At 43.3% G+C, this 12,460-nt stretch overlaps 1 protein-coding gene and 1 long non-coding RNA gene across 3 annotated transcripts in view; both read right to left on the bottom strand.

Annotated features, from left to right (window-relative positions):
- On the bottom strand, positions 1 to 2,164 carry LOC104922410 (uncharacterized). The gene is made up of 2 exons (XR_797092.3): positions 1,958 to 2,164; positions 1 to 651 (listed from the first exon to the last, which is right to left on the bottom strand). It is a non-coding gene; the product is annotated as an uncharacterized LOC104922410 (long non-coding RNA).
- A 1,098-nt stretch (positions 2,165 to 3,262) lies between these two features.
- aqr (aquarius intron-binding spliceosomal factor) overlaps positions 3,263 to 12,460 on the bottom strand; it is a 46,572-nt gene continuing 37,374 nt past the window's right edge. Inside the window, exons 33-36 of one of the 2 annotated variants that reach the window (XM_019277171.2) lie at positions 9,429 to 9,514; positions 6,064 to 6,238; positions 4,704 to 4,814; positions 3,263 to 3,741 (exon numbers count right to left, since the gene is read on the bottom strand). In XM_019277171.2, the coding sequence (XP_019132716.2) occupies positions 3,475 to 3,741; positions 4,704 to 4,814; positions 6,064 to 6,238; positions 9,429 to 9,514 (639 nt within the window). In that variant the 3' untranslated portion in view covers positions 3,263 to 3,474. Of the gene's footprint in view, positions 3,745 to 4,703; positions 4,815 to 6,063; positions 6,239 to 9,428; positions 9,515 to 12,460 lie in introns of both variants that reach the window. The other variant, XM_019277170.2, reaches the window with a different exon arrangement.

Consider the following 12,460-nt stretch of genomic DNA (forward strand, 5'->3'; position numbering starts at 1 on the left):
GCAAGTTCAAAGCCGTTTTAATCGCATTAAAAGTTTCCATACAGTCATTTACAAGTCTAAGCATTTCCATTGTTAAATTGCCATTTTCATTCTTATCTTCTCCATGCAGTGTCATCATGAATTAAACAGCAAACACAGACCATGAACACAAAGCCTATTTCCGTCCTGACAAACCCATACAATTTTGAAATCCATGGTTAATTACATGTTAACAGAATGAGTGGAATCCATTTCCCAGACCTTCTGGACCTTTTTTGTTACATAACTTGCTCAAAAAAAAACTTTGTCACTGTATTGAATGCCAATCATCTCAGGATATCCCCACATAAAACAGACGTTTCTCAAACAAACAGTCCTCCTCAAAGTGAGGGCTCTTTCTCTGTAGAAAAAGTGACAATCTGGTCCTGATCACATCCAGGAAGGATCTCAACACAAAGGCTTGCAATGTCTCATGTTATTGGCACAGGTTCGGCCCAGGTTGGCCCCCTCCAAGAGTAGATCGGAGAGTCGGTCCAGGCCGAGGCAGGTAGTGAGGGGGCTGATGAGGCCGTAAAGACCCCCTAAGGTGATGCCTAGGGGCCAGCCAATAACCAGCAGAACCACCAACCAGATGAGGCACCAGAAACATGATCCGCAACTGGCCATCCTAGACTGGGAGGAGGAAGAGAGGAGGATGAGAGCGGCTAATCAAAATCGACATCGGCGTGGCTTTGCAAAGCTAAATGCTTCCACTTGTATTACGCAGACATACAACTATAACTGATCGTTAGTATTCTGGCAGGAGAGCACTTTAGGATTTCAAATGACAGTACGTGAGTCACTACAATAGCATCAAGAGTGTGTTCCTGTGAGTGGCCGGGCCTCTGCGGTGATGATGGGAGATTATCAGATTGAAACGTGCCCTGTTGATGATCTGGATGTACTTTTCAGGATTAGGCATTGGCCTTCACAAAGCATGATAAGCTGGCAACCTCAAGCAATAACCACAAGGCCTGCCTGCCCGTTGAGGTCAACGGGCCGCCCACTTACACGGTGTTGAAGACCGGCGCTTGCACATTAGTCACCCACTAATAGCAGATGAGCCAGGATCGTGCATAACTTCGGTAATGAGCATTACTTTATCTGTCAGTGCTGATAACAAACAGCGGCCAGGAGTATGACGCGCTGCTATTTTGAGCTATAGAAATGCTTGTTGTTTTATCCGTGATGAAAAAACTGCTAATTGGAATGCTGTGCGACGTGTGAACCGTCTCCATCTGATGATTTATGCAAAGTATAGTGGCAAACATATGTGGAGACTTCATATTCACATAATAAGAAAAAAAAAATCCAAGAAGGTTGCAACTGTGTGAGTGTGAAAATCTGTGTGTGCTGTCAGACTAATTCCCTAAGTCTGTTTATGTTTTAAGGCACAATGGTCTTAAAACATAAACAGACTTAGGGCACTACTGTCTTGACTCTATGTAATGCACAATTTCCTGTTGTGACATTACTGTCACGTAGGGTTGGCCAATAAATTATACACTCAACACGAGTGTGTCCCACGGTGTGTCCCGTGCTTTTGGGAAACGCCTTCACATTAAAAAGAGAAGGAAAAAAAAACCCATAAGCCTTATTCTAACTCTGCAGACTCTGACATCTGTCGTAGCCTGAAACCTCAAATAAAACACTTCAGCTCTCTCCGCTGCACTTCCCTTAAATCCTTCCTCTTGCAGCTCATACTTCTTCCTTTTCTAGTTCAATTTACAAGAAAAAAAAAAGACATTTACATATGTATCAAATTACAAGCGAGGCAGAACAATAACATACATCTGTGCTCATGACCAAATTACATTTTTACTGCATGCTGTTAGTCTCTGACACATCAGCCCGTAGCAAAAGGTTAGAAGTCAGAGCTTTGCAAAGTAGCTATTAACCTAATGAATACCTGTCTTGTGAGTACAAAAGACATGTTCACCTTCAGCAGAGAAACGTTCTGGAGGAAGTGAGCTCCTGATCTCCTTCTTGCTCGCAGTTATATCTTCCAGATCTCCCAGCTCCTGCTCGAGACATGCAGAGATGTTGTGTGCCTTCCCAAAAGTTAGCTCTAATTTACTACTAAGTTACCACAGGGAACTGCATTCTCAAGAAGCCAGCTGGGAGGGAAACAGAAAGTTAGTTAGCTGGAAGGCTTAAGGGGAGGGAGGATATTACACAATGAAGACATTCATGTGACTCAAGAAAAAGTATGCTTGCTGTCATGGGATTGCAGAGGACTATTTGGTAATATATGTGGTAGGACGGCATACAAATTTGCAACAAATCATGAGATATTTCAGCATCATGTGCTACAGTATATTAGTCATTGTCTTGTGGGCTCAGCCTCAACCAACAGATTATCTCCCTTATCTAACCCCCCTCCATCCTAATCCTCTCCTCAGCTGATACAAAGGCCTAGCCCTACCACTCCAAAATACCCACTCTGACCCGAAGCGCCCCGCTCTCAGACAGAACAATAGATGTGACATGGCTCCACACTTGACTGAATGCAGAAAATACGTCTCTCCACATCCATCAACACATGGTTCTCCATCAGGTCTTTTAAACCGGCCCAGGCAAGAGCAGCTGTGCAGCTGACCTGTTCTCTCAGCCTGCCTGAGGTATGATGTAACAACAACCAACCTCTGGTGCATGATAATGAATGAATTTCCAGTCTGTGTTTTTGCCTGTAGGGCTGTGGACTGCGTTAACCTCTTCGTTTTTAAGTGGATTTATGTTTAAATTACGGTGCTAAGACTCGGGTTGAAACTGTGCTTTTGAACAAATGTTTTAATGTCAGACATTTTTTTTTTAAGCCTTCAAATTATTTTCTTGAATTCGGTCATCGAACATCGACGCTGATGTGAAATATTTCTGCAGAGCGCTGTGCTGTTAGTACTCCACACCAAGTTATGAATGGCAGAGGATTTTAAAGCTTGCTGGTTGAGTGACTATGTTCATCCAGAGGGCAAGTTAAAATCCCCAGCATGCATACTGGCCTTTGGGTAAAGTGAATGACCTACAAATGCAGCTTAGTTGCAGCTTGTGTAGCTGGTATAGGCCGAGTCAATCAGATTTTAGTTACTTAAAGCAGAGGAGGGGAGCAGATGAATAGAGAGACAGTGAGATACAGTACAAGGCTTAAATATGTTGAATTGTCTGTGAGTGTGTGTGTGTGAGAGGGATATAGATTAGTCGCATAAGCTCTGGCAGGTGCACATATAGTAAAATATGTCAGACAATGAAGGATTTCCATTTTTTAATAAAAAAAGTACTGATGGTTACATAGATCAAACGTTCTAGAAAATGAATGAAAACATCGCTGGCATAATTTTTTAGTAGAAAACAGTAGAAAACACTGAGAATCCCCACTAATCTTTTCTTCAGGGACAGTCCACTTGGTCCCCTCAAATATCTGAGGCCCTTATTTAGACAGTAGTCCCATATGTGGACGCTCTACTGCTCTTTTTCCCCTCCACTGTCCTCCCCGTCACTGTCGCTGTCTCTTCCGGGATGCTCTGGCATCTTGGCGTGGTCCGCTGTATCTTCATTTTCCTTCTTCTCACTGGTGTCCTCCGAGTTTGGCTCCGGCTTCGCCTCTGCTTCTGGGGTTTCCTGCTCCATGGGTGTTTCTTCCTGAGGTTCCCCAGAGCTAGCTGGCGCTTTCTCGGCCAAAGCATCTGTCTTGGCTTGTTGCGGGGGAAGAGCCAGTTTCTCCTGTTGCTGCTGAGATGGAAAGGAAAGAGGAAAAAAAATTTCCACCTTTATTTTCATGTTATATTATTAAATATCATCCTACTGGGACATAATCTGAAGGTAATATAATGTATATACCATAAAAGCAAAGACCTGTCAGTCCTTTTTCTTTAAACTAGCACAAATGACACATTGAATATAATGTACAAATCACCTGAGCTCCACTCTTGTTTGGCTTGTGGCCTGTTAATTCTCCACATGCACAACTACAAGAATTATTTTACATCTGACCCATTTACTGTGCTGCGATTAAAGTTTAAAGGTTAAAAATACCAAAATAGAAGTGTGCTTCAGCTGAGGGATCACTAGCACATCTATTCTGGTTCTGCCCGACTCTGCATAGTTTTTGGGACTGTAATCTTTGAGTGGCTTTCACGAGCCTATTCCAAAGACATTCAGCCTAACCATGACATGGTCATCTTTGAATTGTGGTGGCTAAGAAACTCATTCTCCTGACCTGGAAGTCCACCACTCCACCTTGTTTTGCACACTGGCTGAAAGAAATGCTGTTCATTATACAGATGGAAAAACTTTGTATGTACAAACCCAATACACAGAAGAGGTTTGAGAAAACATGGGGACCGTTCTTGGCACAGTGTCACATCACCTGACAACCACAGGGACTCTGATTTATCGGGCTATGTATATATGTAGCACGGTGTGATTGGATTAATTTATTCATGTAATTTGACCTTGCTCTGGAGATATTGATATTGACAACTTTGTCTGAACAGAATAGCTATCTTGTTAACTGTCTGCCAAGCCCCCTTTTTTGTTGTTTTTTCTTGTATGTCCTGTTACTGTCTTTAGAAAAACTTGTAAACTATAAATAAAGTATAAAAAAACAAAATAGCAGCTGGGGAGAGAAGGAGAGCTTTTAGCCCTGCTAAAGAAAGTGAAAGATAGTGTGTTAGTGTGTAAAGTTTTACCTGTCTGTACTTCTGGGAGGTCTGCATCATGTGCATGTACATATTGTACACCAGGTTGGCCATCTCTGGCATGTTCTTGATGATTTGGTCTGGCTGTCCGGAAGCATCTCTCTGTTGGAAGTCAAAATCACAGTAAGAGGTTGCGATACGGAAGGAATGACAATGAAGATTTATCTGTCTTGTTAGCCAGCCATTTATCCGATGCAAATCTGGAAGGGAATTACTATTCACCTGCACGCTTGTTATTTGAAAGCAGATCTCTCACTTGTTGCCTCCGGCGATTGCTGCTCACATACCATCGAAAAGGACTCGAGGATGCAGTTTGTAATTTAACAATATTAGTATGCAGACGGAGTCTTGTAGCCTAAACTCGAGTGAGACGAGCAGAATATTCAATCTGCTGCGCTGCTAACTCCTAAATAAAGGGGCGATGCTCGCAGAGGCGTCATGTCAAAGTGAATGCACTGACAGCTTCTGTACTGTAAAACTTAACTGTGTGTGGCTTTATTGCTGTTAAACTACCAGTAAAAACATCAGGGCGCTAATGTGTTTCCCAGTGATTGAGTGTGATTAGACTTCGAGCTTTACTGTCTGTCTAATACTATCCAACAGTGTTGTGAATATATATATATCTCGTATGGAGCATTAAGCAGCGGTGTTATCCTTTATTTTTATAACTGCTCCTGAATCAGCACTGTTAAGCAGTAAGTCGTGAAAGTGTCACCAGATGAAAATCGGACTTTTAATCTACATCTGCGTGTTAGCAGCAGGGGTTTACTGACTGCAGATAGGCGGGCTAAGCGGGGGCCGCATGTGTGTGCCCAAAAGTGCTGTCCCCCATGGGGATAAACACTCTAGAGTCGGAGGAAGTGTCAGAGACTATAGGGTATTTTAGACACCCCTGTTGCCACATGCGCCAGTCAGTGAGACAAAGTGACCAGACAACAGTCGTCTCATGCAGGCCTGGCGGGATTTGGGAAAGTGGTTTTGCCTTCTGACCTTTGGGGGTTAATTATAGCCAGGCCCGTGTTTCCCATGCTTGCAGATGGCACCCGCAGAATGCTGTTGAATGCTATGGGCAAAGCTTCAGTAAGACTTGGGACCAGTGAGGACCAAAGGGAATGAAGATGCCATTCAGAATATAGAGGCAGGATTAGATTGTGGCAGCTATGACGGGGAAGGATGTTGGAGGGTGCAAGAGTTATATGGGAATGGACACTGATATTGAACATGTGGAAAAGTAAGCTTGGTTCTTATCGGCAAATCTGGAGCTTCATTATCAGACAAATTTAATGGAGTAGAAGATTATTGAGCTTTAAGAGGCCTGTGTGTGTGTGTGTGTGTGTGTGTGTACACGTACAGGCTGTTCCTGGCTGTAGTACTCGTGCGGTCTGATGTGCAGCTGCTGGGGTCTGGCGGTGAGCTGGTTGAAGGCAGGAGTCAGCTCGAAGCAGTTTTGGAACAGTGACACCCGGGCAAAGATGTACAGACCCAGTCTGGCTCTTGACATGGCTACAACCAGACGCCTCACATCCCTGTGGAGTTGAAAGAAAAAAGTCGAAAATTGGTTTGACACAAGGAACGGGTAGAGAGAAAAAAAACAAAAATCAAATAGAAGTGGTAGGGGTGGGGGAGGAAAGTGTGAAATTGTAAGGAGAGAAGGAATTGTGTGGAGGCAAAAACTAAAGTAAATGGATCAAAGTGAAAGGATCAAGATTGTAAAGGGAAGGAAAAGGCAGTGTGGTGTAGGAGGAGAAAGGTTTCATGAAGGATTTAATGAAGCCGCAATAGGTAAGGGGGGTAAATACAGAAGCTGAGAGAGATATAAAGGAATGAATGGAAAGGGCAGTGATAAACAGACAGTCATTGAGACGAAAAGGGAGGAGAGTACAAGAGAGGGCAGACAAGTTACTTTTTCCTGCCATCTAGTAGAATCAAGAGGCAGAAGAGTCATTTCCCAGAGAAAACCCGCTTGGCTTGCTGCAGTCGCCAAAGTGGTTGTTTATCTGCCCTATTTTAGAGGAATGCAACTTAAACAGCCAAAAAACATGCTGAACACACAAGTTCAAGGCAAACAAGACACAATGCGCTCTGTACAAAACGACATGTGACATGGAAACGTTACACATGGTGGAAGAGAGGCAGGAATTCTTGTGCGATAAAAAAGATGGAAGGGGCACCCTTCAACTGATTTTAGTAGGTTTTACATCTTCAAGTTGTGTGTTTTTTATGATGGACAACCTAATGTAGCTGTGCAAAATATGACAATTTAGCCACCCTAAAAATAACAAAAGCATGCTGGCTTATAGAAATCTAGAGCATATAGAAAAAAGAAGAGTATATGAGGGGGCGAAAGTGAAAACTGTCTTTGGTTTCATGTTCAAGAATTTGGCACACACCAATGTTAATATGCATGCACTTCACCCACACACACACGCACACACACTGAAACGCAGCCAAAAATATGTGGAATACGTCCACCTGAGCACTTCATGAGATTAAGAGGATTAATCCTCGCAACATGCGTGATGAGTTCCATGAATACGTAGAAGAAGAAGAAAAAAAAGGCTTATGGAAACCATTGTGAAGGGTTTCCACGGTTTATGGAGAATGACTGCAAATTTCAAGCATGGTGTAAAAAAAACTTGAAAGCGGTTTTCCACAGAGACAAACTACAGCAACCTACAACCAATGAGCACACAGCTTTGGAAGAGGTGAACCAATCACAAAGCATGATAGCCTGTGGACATGGCACTACCGAGACGCCCACCTGGGGTGTGCTGTGACATGGCAGGGCAAAGTGGACGAATATGTTTGTGTGTATGTGTGCTTCCACATGTGTGTGTGTACATGTCAGAGTGTGTCTGGATCCGTGCTCTCTTGTCAAAGAGTGTGTTCCCGCATGTGACCGTGCCCATGTGTATCAACGGGAATGCTTCTTCTGTCATAGCGAGGGGGTCAGCTTGTCATATGGTCAGCTGCGTCCTACCGTGGTTGTCACGGCAGCAGATTGCCATGAGGAGAGATGCAGGAGGAGGAAGAGGATTGGGAGGTAGGACTCAGTGGTGCACCTCAGTGATCCCAGTGTGGAAAAAAAAACAATGGACAGCACAAGATTTTCTCATGAACGGCTGCTCTTTCAACCACTAAGCCGACCATTCAGAATGGCCAGGGCCACGGAGACATGAATGAATGTAAAGGCAAAGCAAAACTATGATTTTAATTCCTGTGTGGGCCGATTTTACACATTCTAAAACCTTTTGTGGCTTGTGAGGAAGATGTCAATTAGGGATGAAGACTACAAGTTAGAAAGAAAAATCTGTGACGTGAACTCATCAGACATCTGTAGTCTCCTCCTCATTTCTCCCTGAGGCTATATGCAACACCCAAATCACTGACTAAATTATTAGTTGCATTGTGGGTAACATAGGGACAAGATTTTGACAAGGAAGAATAGTGCATGGAATGACAGAGAGGATAGATCTGATTCTGCTTGAACTCGGTCTTTGATAAAATAATTATCCAGGAGAATAGAAACTCTGCCGTATATCCCTTTATTGAATAACTGGAGTTGTAGCAAATTGTTACAGGCAGAACCTCTGACAGCTTTCCCACTCTGAGTGGGCTGGTGTGGAAGGCAGCGTGCGATATCCAGTGTAAGACAAGATCAAATGAACGATAACGAGAGGAGAGCAGACACTGGCAGCGAGATAAACTACCACTTTCTGTGGCCCGCTGCCCTTCTCATTCCCGGCGACATCAATTCACAGCTTTATCGGAGAATGGAAAAGAACAAAATAGAGTTTTTAAGGGTTTGCCCTGCCAGCTAAAAACGACCATGCTCCAATGATGGGGTGTAGGGGGTATAGTAGCTACAAAAGGAATGACTTGATATTCGCACTGGGGTTCCAATTTGCAGGCTGTCCAATGTGAGGGTGGGTGAGTGCACTGGCAGTGCAGCTGTGATAAAGCTGCGAGTGGAGCAATTCCAACAGCGGCTACTGTACATCACAGCCAGAGGCCAGCGTGGCCAAGCTTAAACACTGTGGAAGAGTTCAGCCTCGATTGTCTGGTATTAAAACACGCAGCATATTAAGCGTGAAGAGCTCATCAGGATCTCATGGCAGCCGAGGAGTGAAAGGCCGTTTCACTACAAATCAATTCAGTGAAATGAGGAAGGAGGCGGGGGCGAAGAGAAGGGGGAGCGGAGAGATAAGGAGACGGAGCTGAGGACTAAGAAGAGAGGCGCAGAAGTATAGTTGGGCAGATAGCAGTGGGACATTAAAAACCTACCGCCGCAGTTTGGTTAACCATCATGCCTCTTAATGACTGTTATACGGTACGCCTTTGATCAGGACAGAGTTCTTTGTTTTATAGTCTCAACCCAATCATCAGAGCACAATGGCTTCTTCTTAACCAGGACAAAAAGTATAGTCGGCTCCACAGACTCCTGTCCTGAAGCACCCTTTATCCTCCCTGCCTTGAAATAAGTTCATACGTACTTCAAGGCAGCCGCAGTGTTATTTTACTTCAGCAAACTTACACATGACAAGAAGAGAAAGCTTCCCGAGAGCAGCTGTCTCAAGAGAGTTAAAGTGCATACATTTTTGCTGTGTTGTTCCCCTGGAGGACGTGCATCTAAGGTGTAGATCATATTAGACAGGTATTTTTGGGGAAGAATAGCTTCTGATGGTGAGGGATGAGGGAATGCATTGAAGTAATTACCTCAGGTGTCCCACAGCCTTGGTGCGGACCAGTGAGAGGATGATGTAGTCGTTCTGCTGACCCTGGAACCTGTCCACTGTTGTTATCTGCAAAGACGCAAACACACTCGTTATGAACAAAAAAAACACTTGAGTATACACATAAATATCAAAGATAGGCTAAGTTGTGGCAGCTGATGTACTTTGCAAAGTAAATGAGTGTGTGCATTTAAGGTAGGTGGAAGGATTTAGCTGAAATGTTTAGAAACATGAGTGTGGACGTTCTGTCCTTTTCTTTCTTTATTTTCAAGGGGGTGTCTGTGTTTTCTTGTTATTGCTGTTATCACTGTGGGCCACATGGGCAGCCAGCAGGGCTAATGCAGCTTAGAGGGCATTTTCCTGCCACTAGCCTCTTACCTGGGGCCCTGAGACTTGGGGCTAAGGTATTGGGGGCCACGATGCTTGACTGGATCAGAGATTATTTCAGAGACACAGAGAAGTGCCTCTTTGTGGGTTTTTTTTTTTCAAAAGCAAAAGAAAACTTGTGTCAGCCAATATGCTGGTAATCCTGTTTTGCTGAAGCGTACTTATTCTTGTACATCAAGTACAGAGCTGTGACTTTTTCAGTGTCATTACACCTTACATAATAAGAACACACTGCACTTGTACCTGAGACAAAGTAAGGTAATTGATGAGATGCAACCCTGTAAAAACTGACTGCTCCTACATCAACATCTGAGTATAGTCTCACAGAGATTTGAGCCACAACTTGAGTCAATATTCTTTTTCAAGTGCACATAGTCTGGACTAGTTTGAATCTTTAAGAGCTTTGCCAAGTTGGAGGTGTTACTTTAAGTGCCTCTTGTACCTGATTGTCCCATTAGAAGTCCCATCAATTTTAACAATTATATCATATCAATTACATTATGTCAAATGCTTTAGAAAATACCTGGTTCATTGATGGAAAGTACAGAAAACCTTCAGGGGACACATTAACTACAACTCCCAGGATGCATTTCAGCAAGAAACATCCAATCACTGAGCTTAAAAGTTCTGTTACGTGCGCTACGAATGGTGGGTAGAAGCTTTACATTGTGGTGTTAAGGTAACTCACAAATTCAGTCACAGTGCATTGTAAATTTTCACCTACACTCTCTGACTGCCTTCCTCCCCATAGCAACAGCAGCCGAGGCTCTTGGGCACTGTAGTATTTAAAGCCATTTGATGGAAAACAACACGTTTTTTTTCCCCTAGAAAAATTATGGTCGTACTATAAACTTGTATGATCATCTCATCATCTGGGAGAGTGTTTCTATTTTAAGAAACATTGAGGACATCACTTAAAAAAAATAAAATAAAAGACTAGAAAAAGAAATGGTAATACGGAGGAGGGATATACTCCTGTAACCAACATCTCTCACTTGGTAGCAACCACATGAAATGGAGTGATAGGAGTACTGTTACCCTAAACCCCCATAAAGCAAGATTGCAGGTAAATAAAGCTTACATAAAAAACAAACTAACAAATATCAGCTCATAAGGCCTTTACTATTGTACAAAAAAAGGGAAAAAGAACACTATCCGGTTATATAGACTACATGTGGAGAAATCCAGAACCCAGCAGAAACAGATCTATTCTCTACACTGGATCAATAGGACATCAGCCCCCATCGAGAAGTCACACAGGCCCAGGATTACAGCCACCAACCTCTGAACCAGCCATGCTAAATAAACCATCCTGTGGTTACCTCCTGTTAGCTAATGCAACTTCCAGTGATCCTGGAACTCCCTTTGTCAAACCCCTACAAAACCCTCTTATGGGAAACAAAAGGGAGTCTTAGGAGTGTGTGTGTGAATGTGTCAAAGAGGGAGGGATGGAGCTAATGATGTAGCAGACCAATATTTATTTACGTCTCCCTGTTGCTATGTAGAACAGGTGCAGCACCTGAGGCAAAAAATATGTCGGTTTTACAGGAGCATGAGGTGTCGTGGGCTGTATGCTCAAGTGAAATGTTTAATGTTCAAGTCAAGCAGCCGTAGTATGCATGCATGCACGTGTTCATACAATGTGGCATACACAGCACACCCTTTGTTGAAGTAGGCTGTAACTGCATGGTTTAAACCTAAAACAGTGCCACTTGTTTAGCAGAGTAGGGGTGCTTCAGAGTGGGAGATATTCTTAGTCCACAGACAGCGACAACAAAGCCCAGATAGAGAATCTCCCCAAGGCGGAGCATTTTGCATGGTGTTTAGTTATTTATGAGAAATCTTCTAGGGAGTGAATTACAGAGGTCATGTCATTGTGGCACATGCATGTCAGTGGATACAAGGAAGCACACAAACAGAATATGCTGTGAGACACATACTTGTGCACGCACACGTACAGTTTGTTGCTAATTGAACCTATTTTGACTGAGGACTATTTGCCATCGATCTCCACACTGTCACAAAGACAATGACACTCTGTCTCCCAGCTGAGAGTCAAGGCTGGATCTCTCCTCTCTTTCTTTCTTACTCGCTCTATCCATCCTGCTTTGTCTTATTCATGGCAATTAAGCCCTGGAATGTGCAGAAGCAGGCTGCCGTATTATTAAATTTTTCACTAGAGACTCTCGGGATGACAGCGTTAGCAGTATGATGTCTTCACATAGACATGTCTCAGGATTACATATCTGTCAAAAAAGGCACGCATGGACATGTTAAAGACGTTTTCTTATCTGTCAAAATATCTGGCTGTAAGATATTCTGATTCCGGTCATACAAGACTCACGTTCTCAGAAGATGAAGGAAATCCAAAGTAGGGATAGAAGGGGGATGTAGAAAGTTAGGGGGAGGGAGGGATGGATGCAGAATGTGACTTTAAACGGTCACACCTTTGCCTTCTCAGTCATCTCCCCTTAATCTGGTTAATGTAAATCGGTTGAGAAGAACAGATGTAATTTGCATTTATGTGACAGAGTTCTGGTTAGTGATGATGAAATACCATCCTACTGCACCAACAGAAGGCAAACTCAAATGGACTAAAGCTTACAGAATAAACTACAAAACAAACAT

Source organism: Larimichthys crocea, chromosome XXIV, assembly GCF_000972845.2.
Source record: "Larimichthys crocea isolate SSNF chromosome XXIV, L_crocea_2.0, whole genome shotgun sequence".
In the NCBI taxonomy this organism is placed as follows: Eukaryota; Metazoa; Chordata; class Actinopteri; family Sciaenidae; genus Larimichthys; species Larimichthys crocea.